This window comes from Arvicanthis niloticus, chromosome 2 (assembly GCF_011762505.2).
Source record: "Arvicanthis niloticus isolate mArvNil1 chromosome 2, mArvNil1.pat.X, whole genome shotgun sequence".
In the NCBI taxonomy this organism is placed as follows: domain Eukaryota; kingdom Metazoa; phylum Chordata; class Mammalia; order Rodentia; family Muridae; genus Arvicanthis; species Arvicanthis niloticus.
Genome location: NC_047659.1, coordinates 102,779,532 through 102,795,751, shown reverse-complemented (window position 1 = coordinate 102,795,751; position 16,220 = coordinate 102,779,532). Strand labels below are relative to the sequence as shown.

The window sequence follows — 16,220 nt, the reverse complement described above, 5'->3', positions numbered from 1 at the left end:
ACATTGTAACAGCCAAAGCTTATTTCAAAACTCCAAATAGAACTTGACAAATAAGGTCCATGATCCAACCCTGAGAGAAAGTACAGGCCGGCAGTGAGGCCCCTCTGACTGCTCCCACGGAATAGGACAACCCCCAGCAGGAGCACTCCTGCCCTAGGCTGCAGTCCTGGTCTGTGCATCTTACTTTGAATGTCATCTTTCTCATTTTAACTGTTCCTGGTTATCTCAGAGTGCCTAGAGCTACAGGATTTGCTCTCCTGCACTAGAATTGTGTTTTATATTTTCCCACTATGTGGCATCTGGGTTATCATTCCTAATGGTTCAAGGAAGAAGGGCAAGAGAGTTTATCAGGAGTTTCTTCATATTGGCAATAAAAGATAGATATAGTTTCTAAAGAAAAGTAAGTTTACTTTCCTAACATTGTTTGTAGTATGCTCTGACAACAAACAAGCCTGCGAGCAGCAAGGGAGGGTTGCGGGACACTTGACTGTCGGATTAAAGGAGCTGTGGACTGTTCACTCGACGCCACTACCTTGTACCCTGATTCCTACCACTGTATTATGAACCCCTGGAACAAATTTCTATTCCAAGCCAGGAATGTAGTCCCAGCCCTATAATCCCCACACTCTGGAAGCTGAGGCAGGGGGCTTGCCCCCCCCTACACCCCAGGTTATCCAGTAACACTATTTCAATAAACAAAAGCAAAACAAATTTTTGTTCCACCATAGCAGGCAGTGTTAAACTCTATGTTAGTAGAACTAGGAACATGACTGTGAAGAAGACAACTTCCCACCTCTTCCACCTAAGTGAAGGTTTTCTTACGATGAGGAGGTCAGCTCTCAACCAAGGCCCCAACTCAGTAACCTTCCCACACATCTAGTGTACTAATGACTTAAGATCCAGAAGCAACCAGTTTGCAAGAGCTTCAAAATCCTTCAGAGACAGTGCAGAGTTCCCTGAGGTCCTTCTAACCTTTGCCTGTCCCTAGAGGTAAGTGAACATATCTTTCATGGCTGTCTTCCCTCCTCAGTTCAGTGGGGGATGCCCACCGTCTCTGCAGCTGGTGTCATTGGCATGCTCAGCGCTGTCGTGGCCAGTATCATTGAGTCCATCGGTGACTATTATGCCTGCGCCAGGCTCTCCTGTGCCCCACCACCTCCTATCCATGCAATAAACAGGTATGTCCCAAGAAAGACCTGCTCACCTAGCCTTGGGGAAGAAGCTGGGAGCTTTTTAACTGGCCATTTGTCTTTGGCCAAGTCACTGCCCTCAGCACCCTGCTTGTCTTGTCGTGGCACAGAGCAGCATCCTACCTTCCTTCCTCCCAGTCTCTCCAGCTGATTGGAGAGGAGAATATATCTCTTACGAGCTTGAAGACACACATGAAGCTCAGTAAAACAGACATATACATTGCCATCTTTGCTTGGCTTTGAAAGTAGACACATTGTCTACTTTGATTTTCTGTTGTCTTGTTTCCCCAAATGGTCACCTCACTTCACATTGCCCCAAGAACTCAAACTTTAGATTGATTGTAGTGGAAATCTTTAGGGTTATTTCTGAATTGAGTTGAGTTGTGTTTTTCTCCCATTCAGTCCTGGCTGCCTTAGTCAGACAGATGACAGGACATTTTTCTTGCATCAGACAGTAACTGCTGTAGGTATGTCAGTGGATATGTTTCAGTTGCCCTTTAGGGTGATCTGTTCACAGTCATGATTCACAGAAACAGACAAGAACAGGGAGAGATGAAAACTCTTTAAGATCAAGAGTCTTACGAGCTGGGGGGTTTGCACTTCGGTAGCTTCTGGAAGTCATCCGGAATTCATCCTAAGGAAGGCACCAGAAAGGAGTACAAGTCACCTCTCCCTGTTGTTGCCCCCCAACACCAGTCAGCATGACTTGTACTGGGTGTGGCTGGGGCCTCTCTAAGGCTTTTCACAATTCTCTCAGAATTGCTACATGTGAGGCGACTGCTCATTTTAAATTTTCAAAAAAATATAATAGTTACAAGGTTGCAAAGCATTTTTTCCTTATGAAACTATCTTAATAGCAAGGAATCAAATTGATGTGTCTTACTTTAAAGCACAACTGATGTTTCTTTTAGATTCAGTAGTTCTTTGGTTTCATTTGAAATGGTTTTAAAGTATTAGTGTCTAATGGGCAGTGTGGAGCTAGCCTTCTTAGAGTTGCTAAGCATATGGGGAGTCCTCCTCAGCCCGTCAGAGAAGGGCCCTGAGATTCCGCATCTGCTACTGATCAGCACCCCTGCCCCGCCCAAGGGGGCGTAATTGTTGTGGGTTTCAAATATTAAGAGCTGGTTACAGTGTTTCCCTTGAATGACGTTTCTCTTTCTCCTCCCTCCCCCATCCTCTTTTTTTTTTTTTTTTTAAACTTAGGGGTATTTTCGTGGAGGGGCTTTCCTGTGTTCTCGATGGCATATTTGGTACCGGGAATGGCTCTACCTCCTCCAGTCCCAATATTGGAGTTTTGGGAATTACAAAGGTATAAATGTTTTCCTAATTAAATGGCTGAGCATCTGTTCATTTCAATGATGGGTCTGACCTGACCCTTCCCTTGTGATTATCTTCCTTTTCCATCTTCTTTTCCCCTTGGATGAGTTTGGAGTGCCAGCTAGGAGACCTCTCTTCATTTGGCCATAGGGTAGGAGGCATCTGGGTATAGCTGTGGCGTCATGCATACATTGATTAAGCATCTGCCTGTGTCAGGCCTCTGCTCTAAGCGCTTAGGTGGGCGGTGCATGATGAAAAAGAAAATTGGAGTTTACATCTGATTGAGGGAAGACCCCAGAATTCAATAGAACATGTTGGAAGAGAGATGCCTGCTACTATAGAAAACCATCTGCCACATTAAATAATGGTCTCAAACTTTTGGCACAGAACCCTTTTCAGTAAAATCTGAAGTCATAGTGAAACAGATCCTGGATCTGGCTCCTAAACTCACTTGACCCTACCAAGTACTCTACCAGACCCTAGTTATTGACATGTATACAAACCTACAGCTGCCCCACTCCCAAACCCCACTTCTGTAAGAATGAGTCTGCTCTATACCTGTCAGCTTTATTATGGGCAAGTAAACTTTTTGTCCCAGTTGCCTTATAGTGCTGCTTGCCAGTACTGGTTGGCCCAGCAGTCACTGATGTTGTGTAACTAAAGACTGTTAAGATTGATTCCCCTTTCTTTTTGGGCTGCATGAGTCATAAGTCTCCTTACCTGAGAAGCCAATCCGGAAGCCTTCTAGACCTGTTTGACCTCTAGCTCCATGCCGGATTCTATAACCAGATAAAAAGAAACCCAGTACTGTTTGGTTCATCTTGATTACAAATCCAGGTGAGAGGGAGCAGCATCCAGATGCAGGAAGTACACCTGACATGTTTGTTGATCTTCCCATAAGAGGCAGGCCTGATGTAAGCTCAGCTTCACCTGTGCCGATGGCACCATCTGCTGCCTATTGCTTCCAGTTCATGGCACAGAGGGAGGGAAACTTTATGGTTATTTCCTTCAGTACTATTGCTGGAGTCCCAAGTGCTGCCTATGAAAGGTAGCAGATGTGGAGCCCGGGGAGTTGAAGGTATGATCTGATGGGCAGAGTGTGCATTAACCAGCCACCCCTGAGCCTCTGTTTTCCCACGAGCCTATGGGCAAATAACTAGTTATAAATAGGCAGGTTGTAAAATTGCTGAGAGGGCCTCTTGTTTAACAAGCACTGTCCTTCTGTATCCTTGCAGATGCCACAGAACAGCTAAGGTCACTGAAAGGCAACACATACCCTTTACAGCATGACCATGGTAGCTCAGGGGTGACTGACCTTGAATGGTAGAGCTTTTCTGAAGTGGTGCCCTACAGCATTTACTCACTTTGTTGTGCAGGGAAAATGTATCCATGATTGCAGTTCCCACAAGGCCGGAAGTTAGCATCAACTCCCCTTGGTGCTGAGCTAAGGTACTTGTGAGTCTTTAAACATGGGTAGGAAGAACAGTATGAGCTCCTAACCTCTGAGCTAGCTCTTTATCCCATCACTTAAATTGCTCTGAATCCCTTAGTTCTCCAGGCAGAAGCTGTATTTCTTCAAGACACTCATGTCAAGTCCCTAGTCTACATCTGCCTTAGAGCAGGGAGGTGGAGCTTGAAGCAGAAATGTTTATGTGGCCCTAGCCCTGTGGCCAGCTAGGAAGACTCCCTGCTTGGCACTGTATTAGACCTTTCATCCTGCTAAATGGCATGGGACAAACAACCTTTATGACTAAGGCATAGCCTCTAAGTCCTGCAGTTCCAGGTCTAGATCCAGGCTGTCTAACATGGCAGTCAGTAGCCACATGTAGCTGTGTTCACTTAAATAAGTTAGTGTTAGATTTTCCTTATCCTGTCACAATGACCATATTTCAAGGCTCAGTCATAGCACACGGGTTGGTGGCTGGTAGACAACAATACATTCAGAAAACATCTCCACTGTAGCAATCTCCTGGACAGACAAGGCTGAGCCATTGAACCAGACTTGGTTTGAAAGGCTGGTCTGTCCTCCACCAGTCTGCCTGCGTTTATGGCAGCTCTGCTGATTGCAGCTTTTATCCAGTTACTGCGTTCCTTGGACTTGGAATTAAACTTCTCACCAGAGATGAGCTACCTGCCTTGCCTGTGCTAAGTGTGGGCCATGTTTCCCATATAGAGGACAACAGGACACAAGTGGGAATGGCTGCTCTGGCCCCGTGACTTTTTCTTATCATGGTCACAGCAGGTTACCTCTTTGGTCTCTCAACCTTGATCTGTAAAAGTAGCTTGCAAGATGTTAGAATATATTACCTGATACCAGTTCAGCATAGCTTTCTGGCATGTTCCAAGTATCATCTGTGTTACATATACTTTCAGAGGTACAGTGGGCAAGCAAACCAGCAGTTTGCATTCTTAGGCCCATTCACTATACCACCTTTTATGGCCAGACAGCTTGAGAGGAGGTGCTTCTACAAATGGAAGGATGCTATTTACCTGACTCCGGGAGGTGGAGTGGAGTCACAGGGACTTTTGGTGGTCTGTTTTGGGTGAAAAGTCATATGCAAAAAGTGGGAGAGAAGCAGGAACAGTATGTGTCATTGTTGTATCCATGACTCCAGCCCAGGAGGTCATTTCAACCAGTGGCCTTGAAAGCCCACACTCAGCTAAAACAACTAAACCCAGGGAATAGATAAAGTCTTCATCTCTAACTCCTGATCCCAGGGGTCACCTGTTTACAGCTGAAACAGTGAGCTGAGGTAGTAGAACAGAAGGGGCCAGGGTCAGAGGGGGTCTTGTGTTGTTTCTATAGTCCCCTTTAACAGAACAGAAAGTTTAAAGTAACCTAGATCCTGCCCTAGACACTGCCATATTTGCCCTGGGAGACTGAGTTGAAGAATGTGTCTGCACCTGATGTGTCCACAGGTTGGCAGCCGCCGAGTGATCCAGTATGGTGCAGCTCTCATGCTGGGGTTGGGCATGATTGGCAAGTTCAGCGCCCTCTTTGCCTCCCTCCCAGACCCTGTGCTCGGAGCCCTCTTCTGCACACTCTTTGGTAAGGGCCTGCTTCCTTGGTAGCAGATTTACTATCACCTGCCCTTCTTCATGTTGGCAGATTCTTTTTTAAAATCAAAATGTTTATTGTTGCTCTTTGCACACAGACTTTTCTTCAGACCCAGTAGAAGTTTTGTGCAATAGAAACTCAGCACTCAAAATCTGGACCATAAAAATACATGCAAAACATACTTGTCTGAGAACACTGAACTTTGAACAGAGCACTGAGCAACACAAAGGTAGAATGAAAGCAGTGTTTCAGCTTCACCAAAAGCAGTCATCACAAAGTGTCGCCTCATACACAGCAGCTAATTCTTAATGGAGATTTTGGTGATGTTGTCAATAAGATCTAACAATAAAATCTAATGGTTTCCACTTTAAATTGTAAAAGGTGGTGCTTCAGAGATGCAGATATTTGCATCAGTGTCTAAGTTAAATGTATGTTAGAGATGGAAGCAGTCACTAAGAAAATTATATGAAAATTAAGATAAAATTAATCCCTTTAATTAGAATTTCTATTTGATTTAATTCGATACACTTCCCCAATAAGTGAACCCTTTTAACTGACACTTTCACAGTGGGACTTTGGATTTGATCTGCACCTTTCAGATGCAATCATTGTGGACATGCACCAGATTTCTAAAATGGGTTTAATCAGAATGCTTAGAGAGAGTAAGAGATGGCTCAGCAGTTAGAGCACTAGCTGCTCTGAGGGGACCTGGGTTCAATTCCCAGCCTCCACATGGTGATTCACAACTCCAGTTACAGAGCATCTGACATTGACTTCTGGCCTTCATGGTCACTAGGCACACACACTTGGTACACAGATATAAATCTGAGCACAATACTTGCATAAAATTAAAAAAAAAAAAAAAAACTAAACAGAGCCATTGTCTGTCTACTTGATTTAAAGGAAATGTATGATGCTTGTTTGTGTTGTAATAATTCGGGTCAGAGACAGGCGGTCATATTCTACCAACCCTCTCTTTCTGCCACTGCACTGGTCTCCAGGCTGGTTTCTGAGGGACAGAGAAAGAACACGTGGGAATCTATTCTCAGCCTCCAGGATAACCTGTCAACATGCTGTAGACAGACTCAGTGGAACTGTATTCTGATGCTTTTCTCTGCAGGAATGATCACAGCTGTCGGCCTCTCTAACCTGCAGTTCATTGACTTGAATTCTTCCCGGAACCTGTTTGTGCTTGGATTTTCCATCTTCTTCGGGCTTGTTCTTCCAAGTTACCTCAGACAAAACCCTCTGGTCACAGGTAGGAGAGAAAGGTCTTGAATCTCAGGTAGGGCAGCTGGAATTTCAACTGTAGATTGACAGATAGCTCTTGTAATGGGAAGGGACCTTAGAACCTCAGGTATGTGTTGCTGACTGTTTTCTCTGCCTCCCTTCTGCATCCTGCTCTGATAATTTCTGTGGAAGCCACCAGGCTATCCCTCAGACATTAGCATGTGCCTCCATACTTGCCTGGGGGTGCCTTAAATTGGTGGACATGTGATATGGTGCTAAAGTCTCAATGTTTTGTTTTGTTTTTGTTTTTCGATTGATTGGTTGGTTTTTCAAGACAGGGCTTCTCTATAGGCTTGGCTGTATGCCAGGCTGGCCTCTAATTTATAGAGATCTGTCTGCCTTTGCCTCCCAAGCACTAGGGAGCCACTCAACACCACGCCCCCCCTTTTTTTTTTCCTCAATTTTTCTGTTTTATTTTACATGGGTAAATGTTTTTCCTGCATTTGTGTGCATACATGCTTATCAGCTGCATGCAGTGCCAGAAGAGGGCATCAGCTCTCCCTGGAACCAGAGAAACAGAAGAATGTGAGGCACCATGTGGATGCTAGAAACCAAACCTGCCTCTCTCTACACAAACAATAGGCACACTTACCCAGTGAATTGTCATCTCACTGGGTCTCATTTTTTAAATGGGTACCTCTCCTTTGGTTCTGTAAAACTTTTGATTTCTCAGACTCATGCTGTATTGAATTGTATAATTCCTTAAAAGTCAACTTCGATTACAACAGTGTTTCAATTATAGACTTTGATATAAGGTTTTCTGTTTTCAATTCAATTCAATTACTCTGGGTCCAGTTTTCAGCATCCACATGGAAGCTTACAACCTGATCTGGAAGTCTAAAGCTGTCTTCTGACCTCTGCAAGCACTGCATGCAGATAGTGCCCAGACTCACATGCAAGCAGACACACATCCACACGAGGAAACAGGTCTCTAAATAAACAATGCCCATCTAGGTCCTGCTCTTTACTGTAATAAAGCCCTGCTGTCGAGCAGCGTGGCCAAAGGAGGGACCTTTTTAAGAAACATCTGTTGCTACTGATGCATTCCTTTAACAATTGAATAATTCAGGACCATTTGTTCAAATTTTTTCCCTACATAGGCTCTCATATGTAGTCCAGATTGGCACTGAACACACTTAGTAGGCAAGACTGACCTTGAACCTTTAATCATTTCTGCCTTCACCTCTCAAGTGCTGGGGCCATAGGCATCTACTGCCATACCTGGCTCAAAATAACAAAGCGGGCAATCTAAATTTGAGGGCAACCTGCTTTACATAGTGAGTTTACAGATAGTCAGGGCTAAATAGAAAGATCCTGTCTCAAAAAACAAGCAACAGCAATAAAAGATACCCATTTTTAAACTGGCATAAACAGAGAGGCCTGGTGGCTCTTTTGTAATCCCAGCACCCAGGAGGCTGACACAGGAAAACTGCCATGAGTTTGATACCAGCCCCAGCAATGGAATGAGTTCCTCTTAAGCCTGAGCTATATGTAGACTTTGTCATGTCTCCTTGCAAATATTGTTATTGTTTATTATTCACCTTGTAATTTTTTGCAGCATTAAAACAGGTACTTATTTAAAAGATTTAATTTTATTTTATAAGTATGTGTGGTTTTTGCCTGTGTGTATGTCTATATCATATGTGTGCAGTACCCATGGAGGTTAGCAGAAGACATTGGATCCCTGGTAACTGGAGTTACACATGGTTATGGGCCACCATGTGGGTGCTGGGAAGAACAGCCAGTGTTCTTAACTGAAGAGCCATCTACCAAGTCCCACAACAGCCATTTTTAGTATTGAATCTTTTGTAGGTCTATAGACCACACCTCAGTACCTCTACAGTCTGTTACAGTGTTAAAGTCACTTTATGTGGTTCATCTGCTGTGTCCCATTGTTAATACCATTAACCTACTGTTGCAAGTCTTCGTAGTAGCTTTAAATGTTACTGGCAAGAGTATGTACATGTGTACAACTGAGAGTTTCATATGCTTAAAATCCTCTGTTGACTTTCAGAGGTGTCCAGTCTGCTGCCTCCCCTTCATGCCTCTTAATGGTGGTTCTGTTCTGTGTCCAGGTATAACAGGAATTGATCAAGTACTGAATGTTCTTCTCACAACTGCTATGTTCGTCGGAGGCTGTGTGGCTTTTATTTTGGACAATACCATCCCAGGTATGTGCCGTATGTTAGGCTTGCTAGATGCACAAGCGGTTCTGGAGGAAGAACAAGGCCTCAGTGTAGCCCAGGTCTTGAGCTTGTCACCCTGCCTTTGTCATACAGAAATGAGAACCACAAATAGTGCTCAGTGACCTTTGCTGTGAGTACCAGCTACCCAGGAGGACTCCCTAGGTAGTAGCTAAGGCAGGAGGATCTCTCCAGCCCAGGAGGCCAACCTGGGTAATATAGTGAGACCCTGTCTTGGGAGTGGGAATAGGAATAAATCAGTTCAAAGCTGTCACTGGTAAACACTGTTTTCTGAAGTGGATGAGATGACACTCCATCCAAATGACTGTTATAAGACAGCACATCAGCCTGTGTGTGCCAAGAAGGCAGAGATGGCTCGGGCACACCCTGGGTTGCTGTCTTCCTTCTCAGCCTGAGCTTGCTGCTCTTCATTTGCATAGTCCCGAGCTGCTGCTGGTAAATCTCTGAGAGGGTGCTGTGCCATTGTTAGCTGCTGCTTTTGACAGATGACACAGTCTATCTGTCTGTGTCTCCCATTGGTTTCTCAGCAGTCTGTGAATGAGACATTTTAGTGTTGGATTGGTTTTTTTGTTTTGTTTGTTTGTTTGATTTTCTTTTTTAAAAGAATTATTTACTTACTTTATGTACATATGAGTACACTGTAGCTGTCTTCAGACACACACCAGAAGAGGGCATTGGATCCCATTATAGACATTTGTGAGCCACCATGTGGTTGCTGGAAATTAAACTCAGGACCTCTGGAAGCAATCAGTGCTTTTAACTGCTGAGGCATCTCTCCACTGGGTTTTTTTTTAAGGGGTAATCTTAAAACCTTCAAGTCTAGGAATAAAACCAGTACACCTCCCATCCCCCATATCAAACTGGAACAAAACAGTAAAAGCTTAGGTGAGTCCAGTGGCTCTTTGAAAACAATGTGTGTTTTACATTATCATTTTAGAGAGACAGTTCTTTTACTACATTTCAATAGATGGTGAGGAAGGCATGGTGAGGTGACTAGCCAGCCAGTTAGGAGACTGGATCTGTGATAACCAGGAAAGTGGTTACTTGCCTACATCAGACCTCAACAGTAAAAAATGAGTCCTGTAAAAGGACAGGGAGGACATGAAGTCACAAAGTCACTTGACTGTGGAAAATGTGGGATAAAGAGGAATAGCCATCCCAAACCGTTTATTTTGGCACTTGATGAGCTAAGTATCTTCAGCTCCTCAGGTTTTCTGTTGCTGTCATTGGGCAGATTTGGTTTCTAGAACACGTGTGTATGCACACGTGTACACACACATACACATGCACATATACAAGAGCACTTTGTCATCTGCCTGCCTCATTACTAAGATAATTAAGTATTCCTTTTGTGTTTCTGTGTGTGCGGAGCAGGTACCCCTGAGGAAAGAGGAATCAAGAAATGGAAGAAGGGTGTGAGCAAAGGAAACAAGTCTCTTGACGGCATGGAATCCTACAATTTGCCATTTGGCATGAACATTATTAAAAAATACAGATGCTTCAGCTACCTGCCTATCAGCCCAACCTTTGCAGGCTACTCATGGAAAGGCTTTGGGAAGAGTGAGAACAGCCGAAGTTCAGACAAAGACTCCCAGGCCACAGTATAGCCTTTGCTGTGCCCTGTGGCCTGGCCACAGTGAGGCATGTATCTAGTTCCTTGCTGAATAACAAGAAGATATATGTTTGTATATCTACATGGCATCCTGCACCTCAGAGCTAAGACAGATTGCACATCACTCTTCTGTTGTGGGTGGTGATTGTGTCCAATATATGGTGTCTCACTTGTGTCCTTATTGGTCCCTTACCCTTTCTGTGTCCATTGCTGGCCATGGTCACTGAACTTGAAATCACCCGCCATTGGAGTGGGCATTTGGAATCTCTAGTGCTCCTGCTTTCAGTCCCCTCTGCCTTCCAGTACTCTCTTTCCTACAAGCTGCTTCGAGGTCCAGGGGTTTCCGCTTCTTAAACACTATGTCCCAGTCTTCTCATGTGACCTCAGCCTGAACCCTATGGAGACCTCCTCTGGCCAGGGGGCCACTGGTGTCCTTACTTTGTTGTGATTCTGTTATCCCTGATACCCCAGGAGCCTATTGACCTGACTGAGAATAATGGCGTGTCTGTCTTGTGACCAGATGTGAGTGTGCATAAGGTCCTGTATAGCTATGACTGGGTGGAATTGTGTAGGAGATTGACGGAGAATGGAAAGGTCCTGAGTCAGCGGGATTCCCAACTATGCTCCCTCCTTGTTACCCTGAACCCATCCAGGCAAGCACAGTTCATATAGTCTGTTTTACTGGCTGAGACACCCTATTTGGCATTTTCACTGCTGGCTGGTGTGATGTATAGAGTGCCCACAGATAAGTCTATGATGTCTTGGCTCTGCTCTCCTGTACTTGTGTGTGTTTTATTCCTATTTAATGTTATTGACTATAGCAGATTTTTGAAATCAGTGTTTTCCGTGTGAACTTCCAACCTTGCATCCTGTTCCTTGTCCTGTACTCTTTACTCCATCAAGAAAAGAACCAGCGTCTGCAAAAACCGTGGGTGCCATCAGGGAAGCTTCTTGTGTGGCTGTTGAAAGCCAGTGACAATTGTTGTGGGTGTGTTTTGTACTGCTCTATACCATGAAAGTGTAAATACTGTAATGTCTAATCTATTTATCACAACTGACTACTGGACCAGGGCCCAGAAATGTGGGTCAAGTTACATGTGAATTTGTTGGTGAAGAAGGGAAGCTGGGACAGTAACGGAGGTGACTCATGGGATGTGCCATTATCTAGCTAAGGTCACTCCTTCCTTCTCTTGCAAGTCATTGCTGGCAGATCTGGCTTAATAAGACTTTGTGTGGGTTGTCAGGTCACGTGTCCACTGGATCTTGATTCTTGCAGGAGGGAAGATTTGATCCCTTAGTCAAATAGCCTGTGGAATTTGTTACAGAAGATAGTAAGAAAAGCAGTCTTTGGGTGCCCTCTGTGAAGAGTTCTAAATTGGAAAACAAAAGTCTTGCAGTCAAGTGAATTTGGCTTTGGTTTCCAAGCCAAGGGAAAAGCTGAAGACACAAGTAATGACCTTGCTTCATGAGATTGTACCTCTTAAGTGGCTATGGACCTGGTTGAACTGTGGGTGGCAGTGGGCATCTCTGTCACCCTTAGCAAGGTGTGGTTCTCAGTGCCTGTCCATGATATGTGTTTCTGTGCCCAGGCTGGCTCAGTGTCATCATGTTGCCAGGTCTTTGTGTTTCTGCAACCCTCATGACCCTTGAGAGTTTAGGGTTGCAGTAATACCTCAGAGCCACTGCATTGTTTTGCCAAAATCTTACCCCAGATTAAGTACAGAACATGGTTTCTAACCGTATTTAGTTTCATATGTATATTTAGACAATTAGTGCTTTGGAAGCACATTGGTGAGTAACTTTTTGTCCCTCCTTACTTAGCAAGCTGGTTGGCTGACAGCTCTCCTGCTCTGTGTTCGCTCTGTGTCTCCATTTGCATTTAATTTAGTTGATCCAGTTTCTCCGTTCTGACAAGGTGCAAAACTGGTAAACATCTCAGATCTGCAGTATTGGGGTGCTACAGTGAGCAGGAGCAGGAATCCACCCAGAAGCCTGGGAACGGCCTGTAATCCAGGCCGTGTCCTACTACCTATGCCTGTACTGCCAAGTACCACTCTGTTTGGCTGTAGTTTGCTCTGGGGCTTTCACTATCAATCTGGGGCGTGGGCTCAGCAAGTATCTATGTAGCCAAGAAAGTGCTATGCCAACATCTCCTGTTAGAAACAGGGTTTCCCCTTTTTGCTTCATCAGAGCCAAGTTTTGATATTCTTGGAGGGGATAGGAGATGGGAGCAAAGAGAGGAGTAGCCTATGCATGTGCATCCAGGGAGTGGGATGCTGTCTGTACTACCCTGAGTGAGTGTTACCTTGTAAGCACTAGTAAGATTTGTCCATGCAGCTTGTTGTCCTCCCAAACATATAGGGAATGTGTGTTTATGTACCAGATGAGGAGTTTTTAGGGGACTTGGTGGCTATGTGATGTCTGTCCATTGTGTGTCCAATGTTGAACTGCATTACTGGAACTTGGAGCTGTTCTGTTTGGTTACCAGTGGACTGTTAGAAAGTATTTCAGATGTGAGCATCTTACAGGACATTCCATCCCTAGTTCTCAGAGTGAACACCCACCTCCTCCCTCTGAGAGCAAGCATTTGTGTCAGCCACAGGAAGCAGAAGTATTAAGGAAAGAGTGCTGGCAGCTACCCTGTGGGGAGACTCCCGTAGGAGAGTGGCATTGGCAGCAGGCTTCCTGACTCTCGTTCTCATGTACAAGTTAGACTTTGATTCAGTAGAACATTTATACTCAGAATGTTTCTTAAGAGAGTTTCCAGTATTAACTTTGGGATTAATCCAGGCAAAAGAAGAGGCTTTATCAGAGAGCTGGGGTGAAGAAGCATTGTGGGTCCCGTTTTCACAATAACAAATTCACATGCAGGACTTACTTAATACTGTAGAATACTGACTTTCATGATGACAACTTGATTTATGCATGAATATCAACAGTATTTCCATATAGTAAAATAACATTTCTGCCCAGGATAATAGTCACAGTTTTCCAGGGAGGGAATGATATAATTTTCATGACAATGTCATGTGCTGATAGAATTTCTCCATTGATGAACCTCTAGTATGTGTGTATACTTTATTTGCCCATGTGTATATTTTATGATCATGATCTAAGCTGTTAATTCTTTCATTCATGTCCCTGCTGAGACACTGATATTAGCAACTTAGATTTAGAGTTGGTGATTTTAATCTTCAGTCATACCAGCTCCACAGAGATGAGGCCTCAGTCCAGAAGCCATCTTAATAGGAAAGCAGCAGGAGCGTACAGACTGCTGTGCTTGGAACAGACATTTGGCTGCCAGTAGCAGGCCTGGCATGGTGTGCCATGAGGGGCCTAATTACCTAGCTGTCGCTGGACACCAGCTATGCATACCTGAGCATGCCCAGTGCATATTGGGTTCATGCACAGCTCCTAGACCCAAGCTCTGGCCTCCAGGGAGCTGTGTCTTTCTCCATCCTGGACACAGATAACACATCTTCCACTTTCCTACGGTCATCTTTCTACATCAGAACCCCAGTAGTACAAGAAGGCCCCTTGTGTGGCAGCATTCAGCTCTCATCCATGTAACCCGAAAGCGCAATAGTGCTGGGCTTTCGTTTCCAGCAGCCTCACAGACCTCCCCATCCTTCCAGGATGTTGACTGCCATGTCACCACTCTGATACCCAGCATTCTCTGGTTGCTGTATGTTTCCAGTGTTTAGAGCATTCATAACTGACGTTGCTGTCTGCTGCCATCTGACAGACCAGTGAATCCTTTTCAGTCCGTTCCTAACAACTTTTATTTGACACATTAAAGAATTTCTGACTGTCCTTAAGACAGTAGAGATGCCTCTCCTTTTATTTGAGTTTTGTGACTGACTTTGCCTATATATCTTTCTGGGGTTTTGTTTGTGTTTATTCTTATTTTGCATACTGAGGGTATTTGGGGTGGGGTTGTTTTTTGAGATGTGTAATTCTTTTATGGAGTTTTTAAAAAGAATTTTCATATTGTTTTTCTAACATGGCTTCATTAAACGTTTAAGTATTTTAAAACTATGTAATATTTGGACCAGATGTTGTGAATAACAGTAGAGAAAAGCTATTTTATTCTGTATTTTTAAAACTGTTCCGTACAAATAAAAGCTCTCCTGGATGTAGTTCTGTTGTCATGCGCCTCTTTCTTGGGCTGGAATCCAATTAAAAGTTATGAGTATTAAGGTTCTTAAGAAACAGAGCCCCACCCCCACCCAACACCCCAACACATGCATAGCAGAGGACTGCCAGGTCTGTTCTCAGTGGGAGAAGACATGAACCTAACCCTCGAGAGACTTGAGGCCCTAGGGAGTGGGGAGGTCTGGTGGGGTGGTTTGGGGTTATCCTCTTGGAGATGGGGGGAGGAGAAATGAGATGAAGAACTGTGGGAGGGTGGACTGAGATGTGGGCAATGACTGAACTATAAAAAAAGTAAAAAAAATAGCCAATGAGATTGAAAAAATATAAAATATATATGCATATATACATATATATGAATTTATTATATATACAACACTTAATATACATATAAACTATATATATGTGTGTGTGTGTGAATTTATTAAGTCAGCTTACATTAAAATAACAGCTGAGAGACTGAGAACCAGATAGTTTTTCTGTTCTTGAGGCCGGGTGGCTCAGTAGTTAGAGTCACTTGTCACTGGAGAGGCCAACCACCCAGTAGTCTCTGTCCACAAGGTATGGCACACCAGCAGTGCTAATCTGGTGTCATAAACCTGAGAGCTTCCTGGAAGGATGCTGGTGCTTAGCCTGTAAGAGAAGCTAGTTCTGATACAAGTGAGGAGTTAGCAGGAGCAGCAGCTGAGTCAAAAGGAGGACCAGCCCAGCAAGCAAGAAGCCAGTAACCTTCCTCTTTTAATCTTCCATGGTCCCTTTTTCAAAAAACTGTGTCTGAACATCTGGGGAGCTGACAGAAGGCAGCTATCATCCTTGCAGCCATCTTGAGCCATATACCCTGACAAAAGACTTGTTTACAACAGCCTACAACAGCTGAGCACGCTCTGATAACATCTTGTTTTAGATACCCAGGATCTTCCCTTGGGTGTGTGAGACTTAAAGGTGTGAGACTTAATGGCATGACTTAAAGGCGTGACTTAGAAGTGAGACATATAAAAGGCGAGAGGCAGACAGAAGAGGGTACTTAAGACTGGGAACTGGAAAAGAGACTAGCAAGAAAGAACTAGGAATTAGGATTTGAGACTTATTACAGCTGGAACAGGGATTAGGACTTGAGACTTGGTGCTAGGAACTAGGGACTTGGAGAGAAGACGAGAGATTGGAGAATAAACGGGATTGAGTCACACTTTGGTCTCCATTCTTCACGTCCGTCCTCACTCTCTTCTCTCGTTGAACCCCGACCCGTGGACTGGAGCAGCTTGGGGCAGTGCGGGCTCTAACAACTTAACCCTCAAGGCTTTTGGCAGTGCGGGTTCCAACATTGACAGAGCAGTCCGTGACATTTTGGCCCCCAAACATGGGGCAGAGTGGCTCTCAACATGAACAGAAGGTTCCAT

General features: G+C 44.3%; 1 protein-coding gene across 1 annotated transcript in view; it reads left to right on the top strand.

Annotated features, from left to right (window-relative positions):
• Slc23a2 (solute carrier family 23 member 2) overlaps nt 1–14,810 on the top strand; it is a 91,151-nt gene extending 76,341 nt beyond the window's left edge. The window contains exons 11-16 of the mRNA XM_034494121.2: nt 1,031–1,178; nt 2,394–2,499; nt 5,427–5,556; nt 6,686–6,823; nt 8,931–9,026; nt 10,434–14,810. Of these exons, the coding sequence (XP_034350012.1) occupies nt 1,031–1,178; nt 2,394–2,499; nt 5,427–5,556; nt 6,686–6,823; nt 8,931–9,026; nt 10,434–10,666 (851 nt within the window). The 3' untranslated portion in view covers nt 10,667–14,810. The remainder of the gene's footprint in view (nt 1–1,030; nt 1,179–2,393; nt 2,500–5,426; nt 5,557–6,685; nt 6,824–8,930; nt 9,027–10,433) is intronic.
• Nucleotides 14,811–16,220: the final 1,410 nt, after the last annotated feature.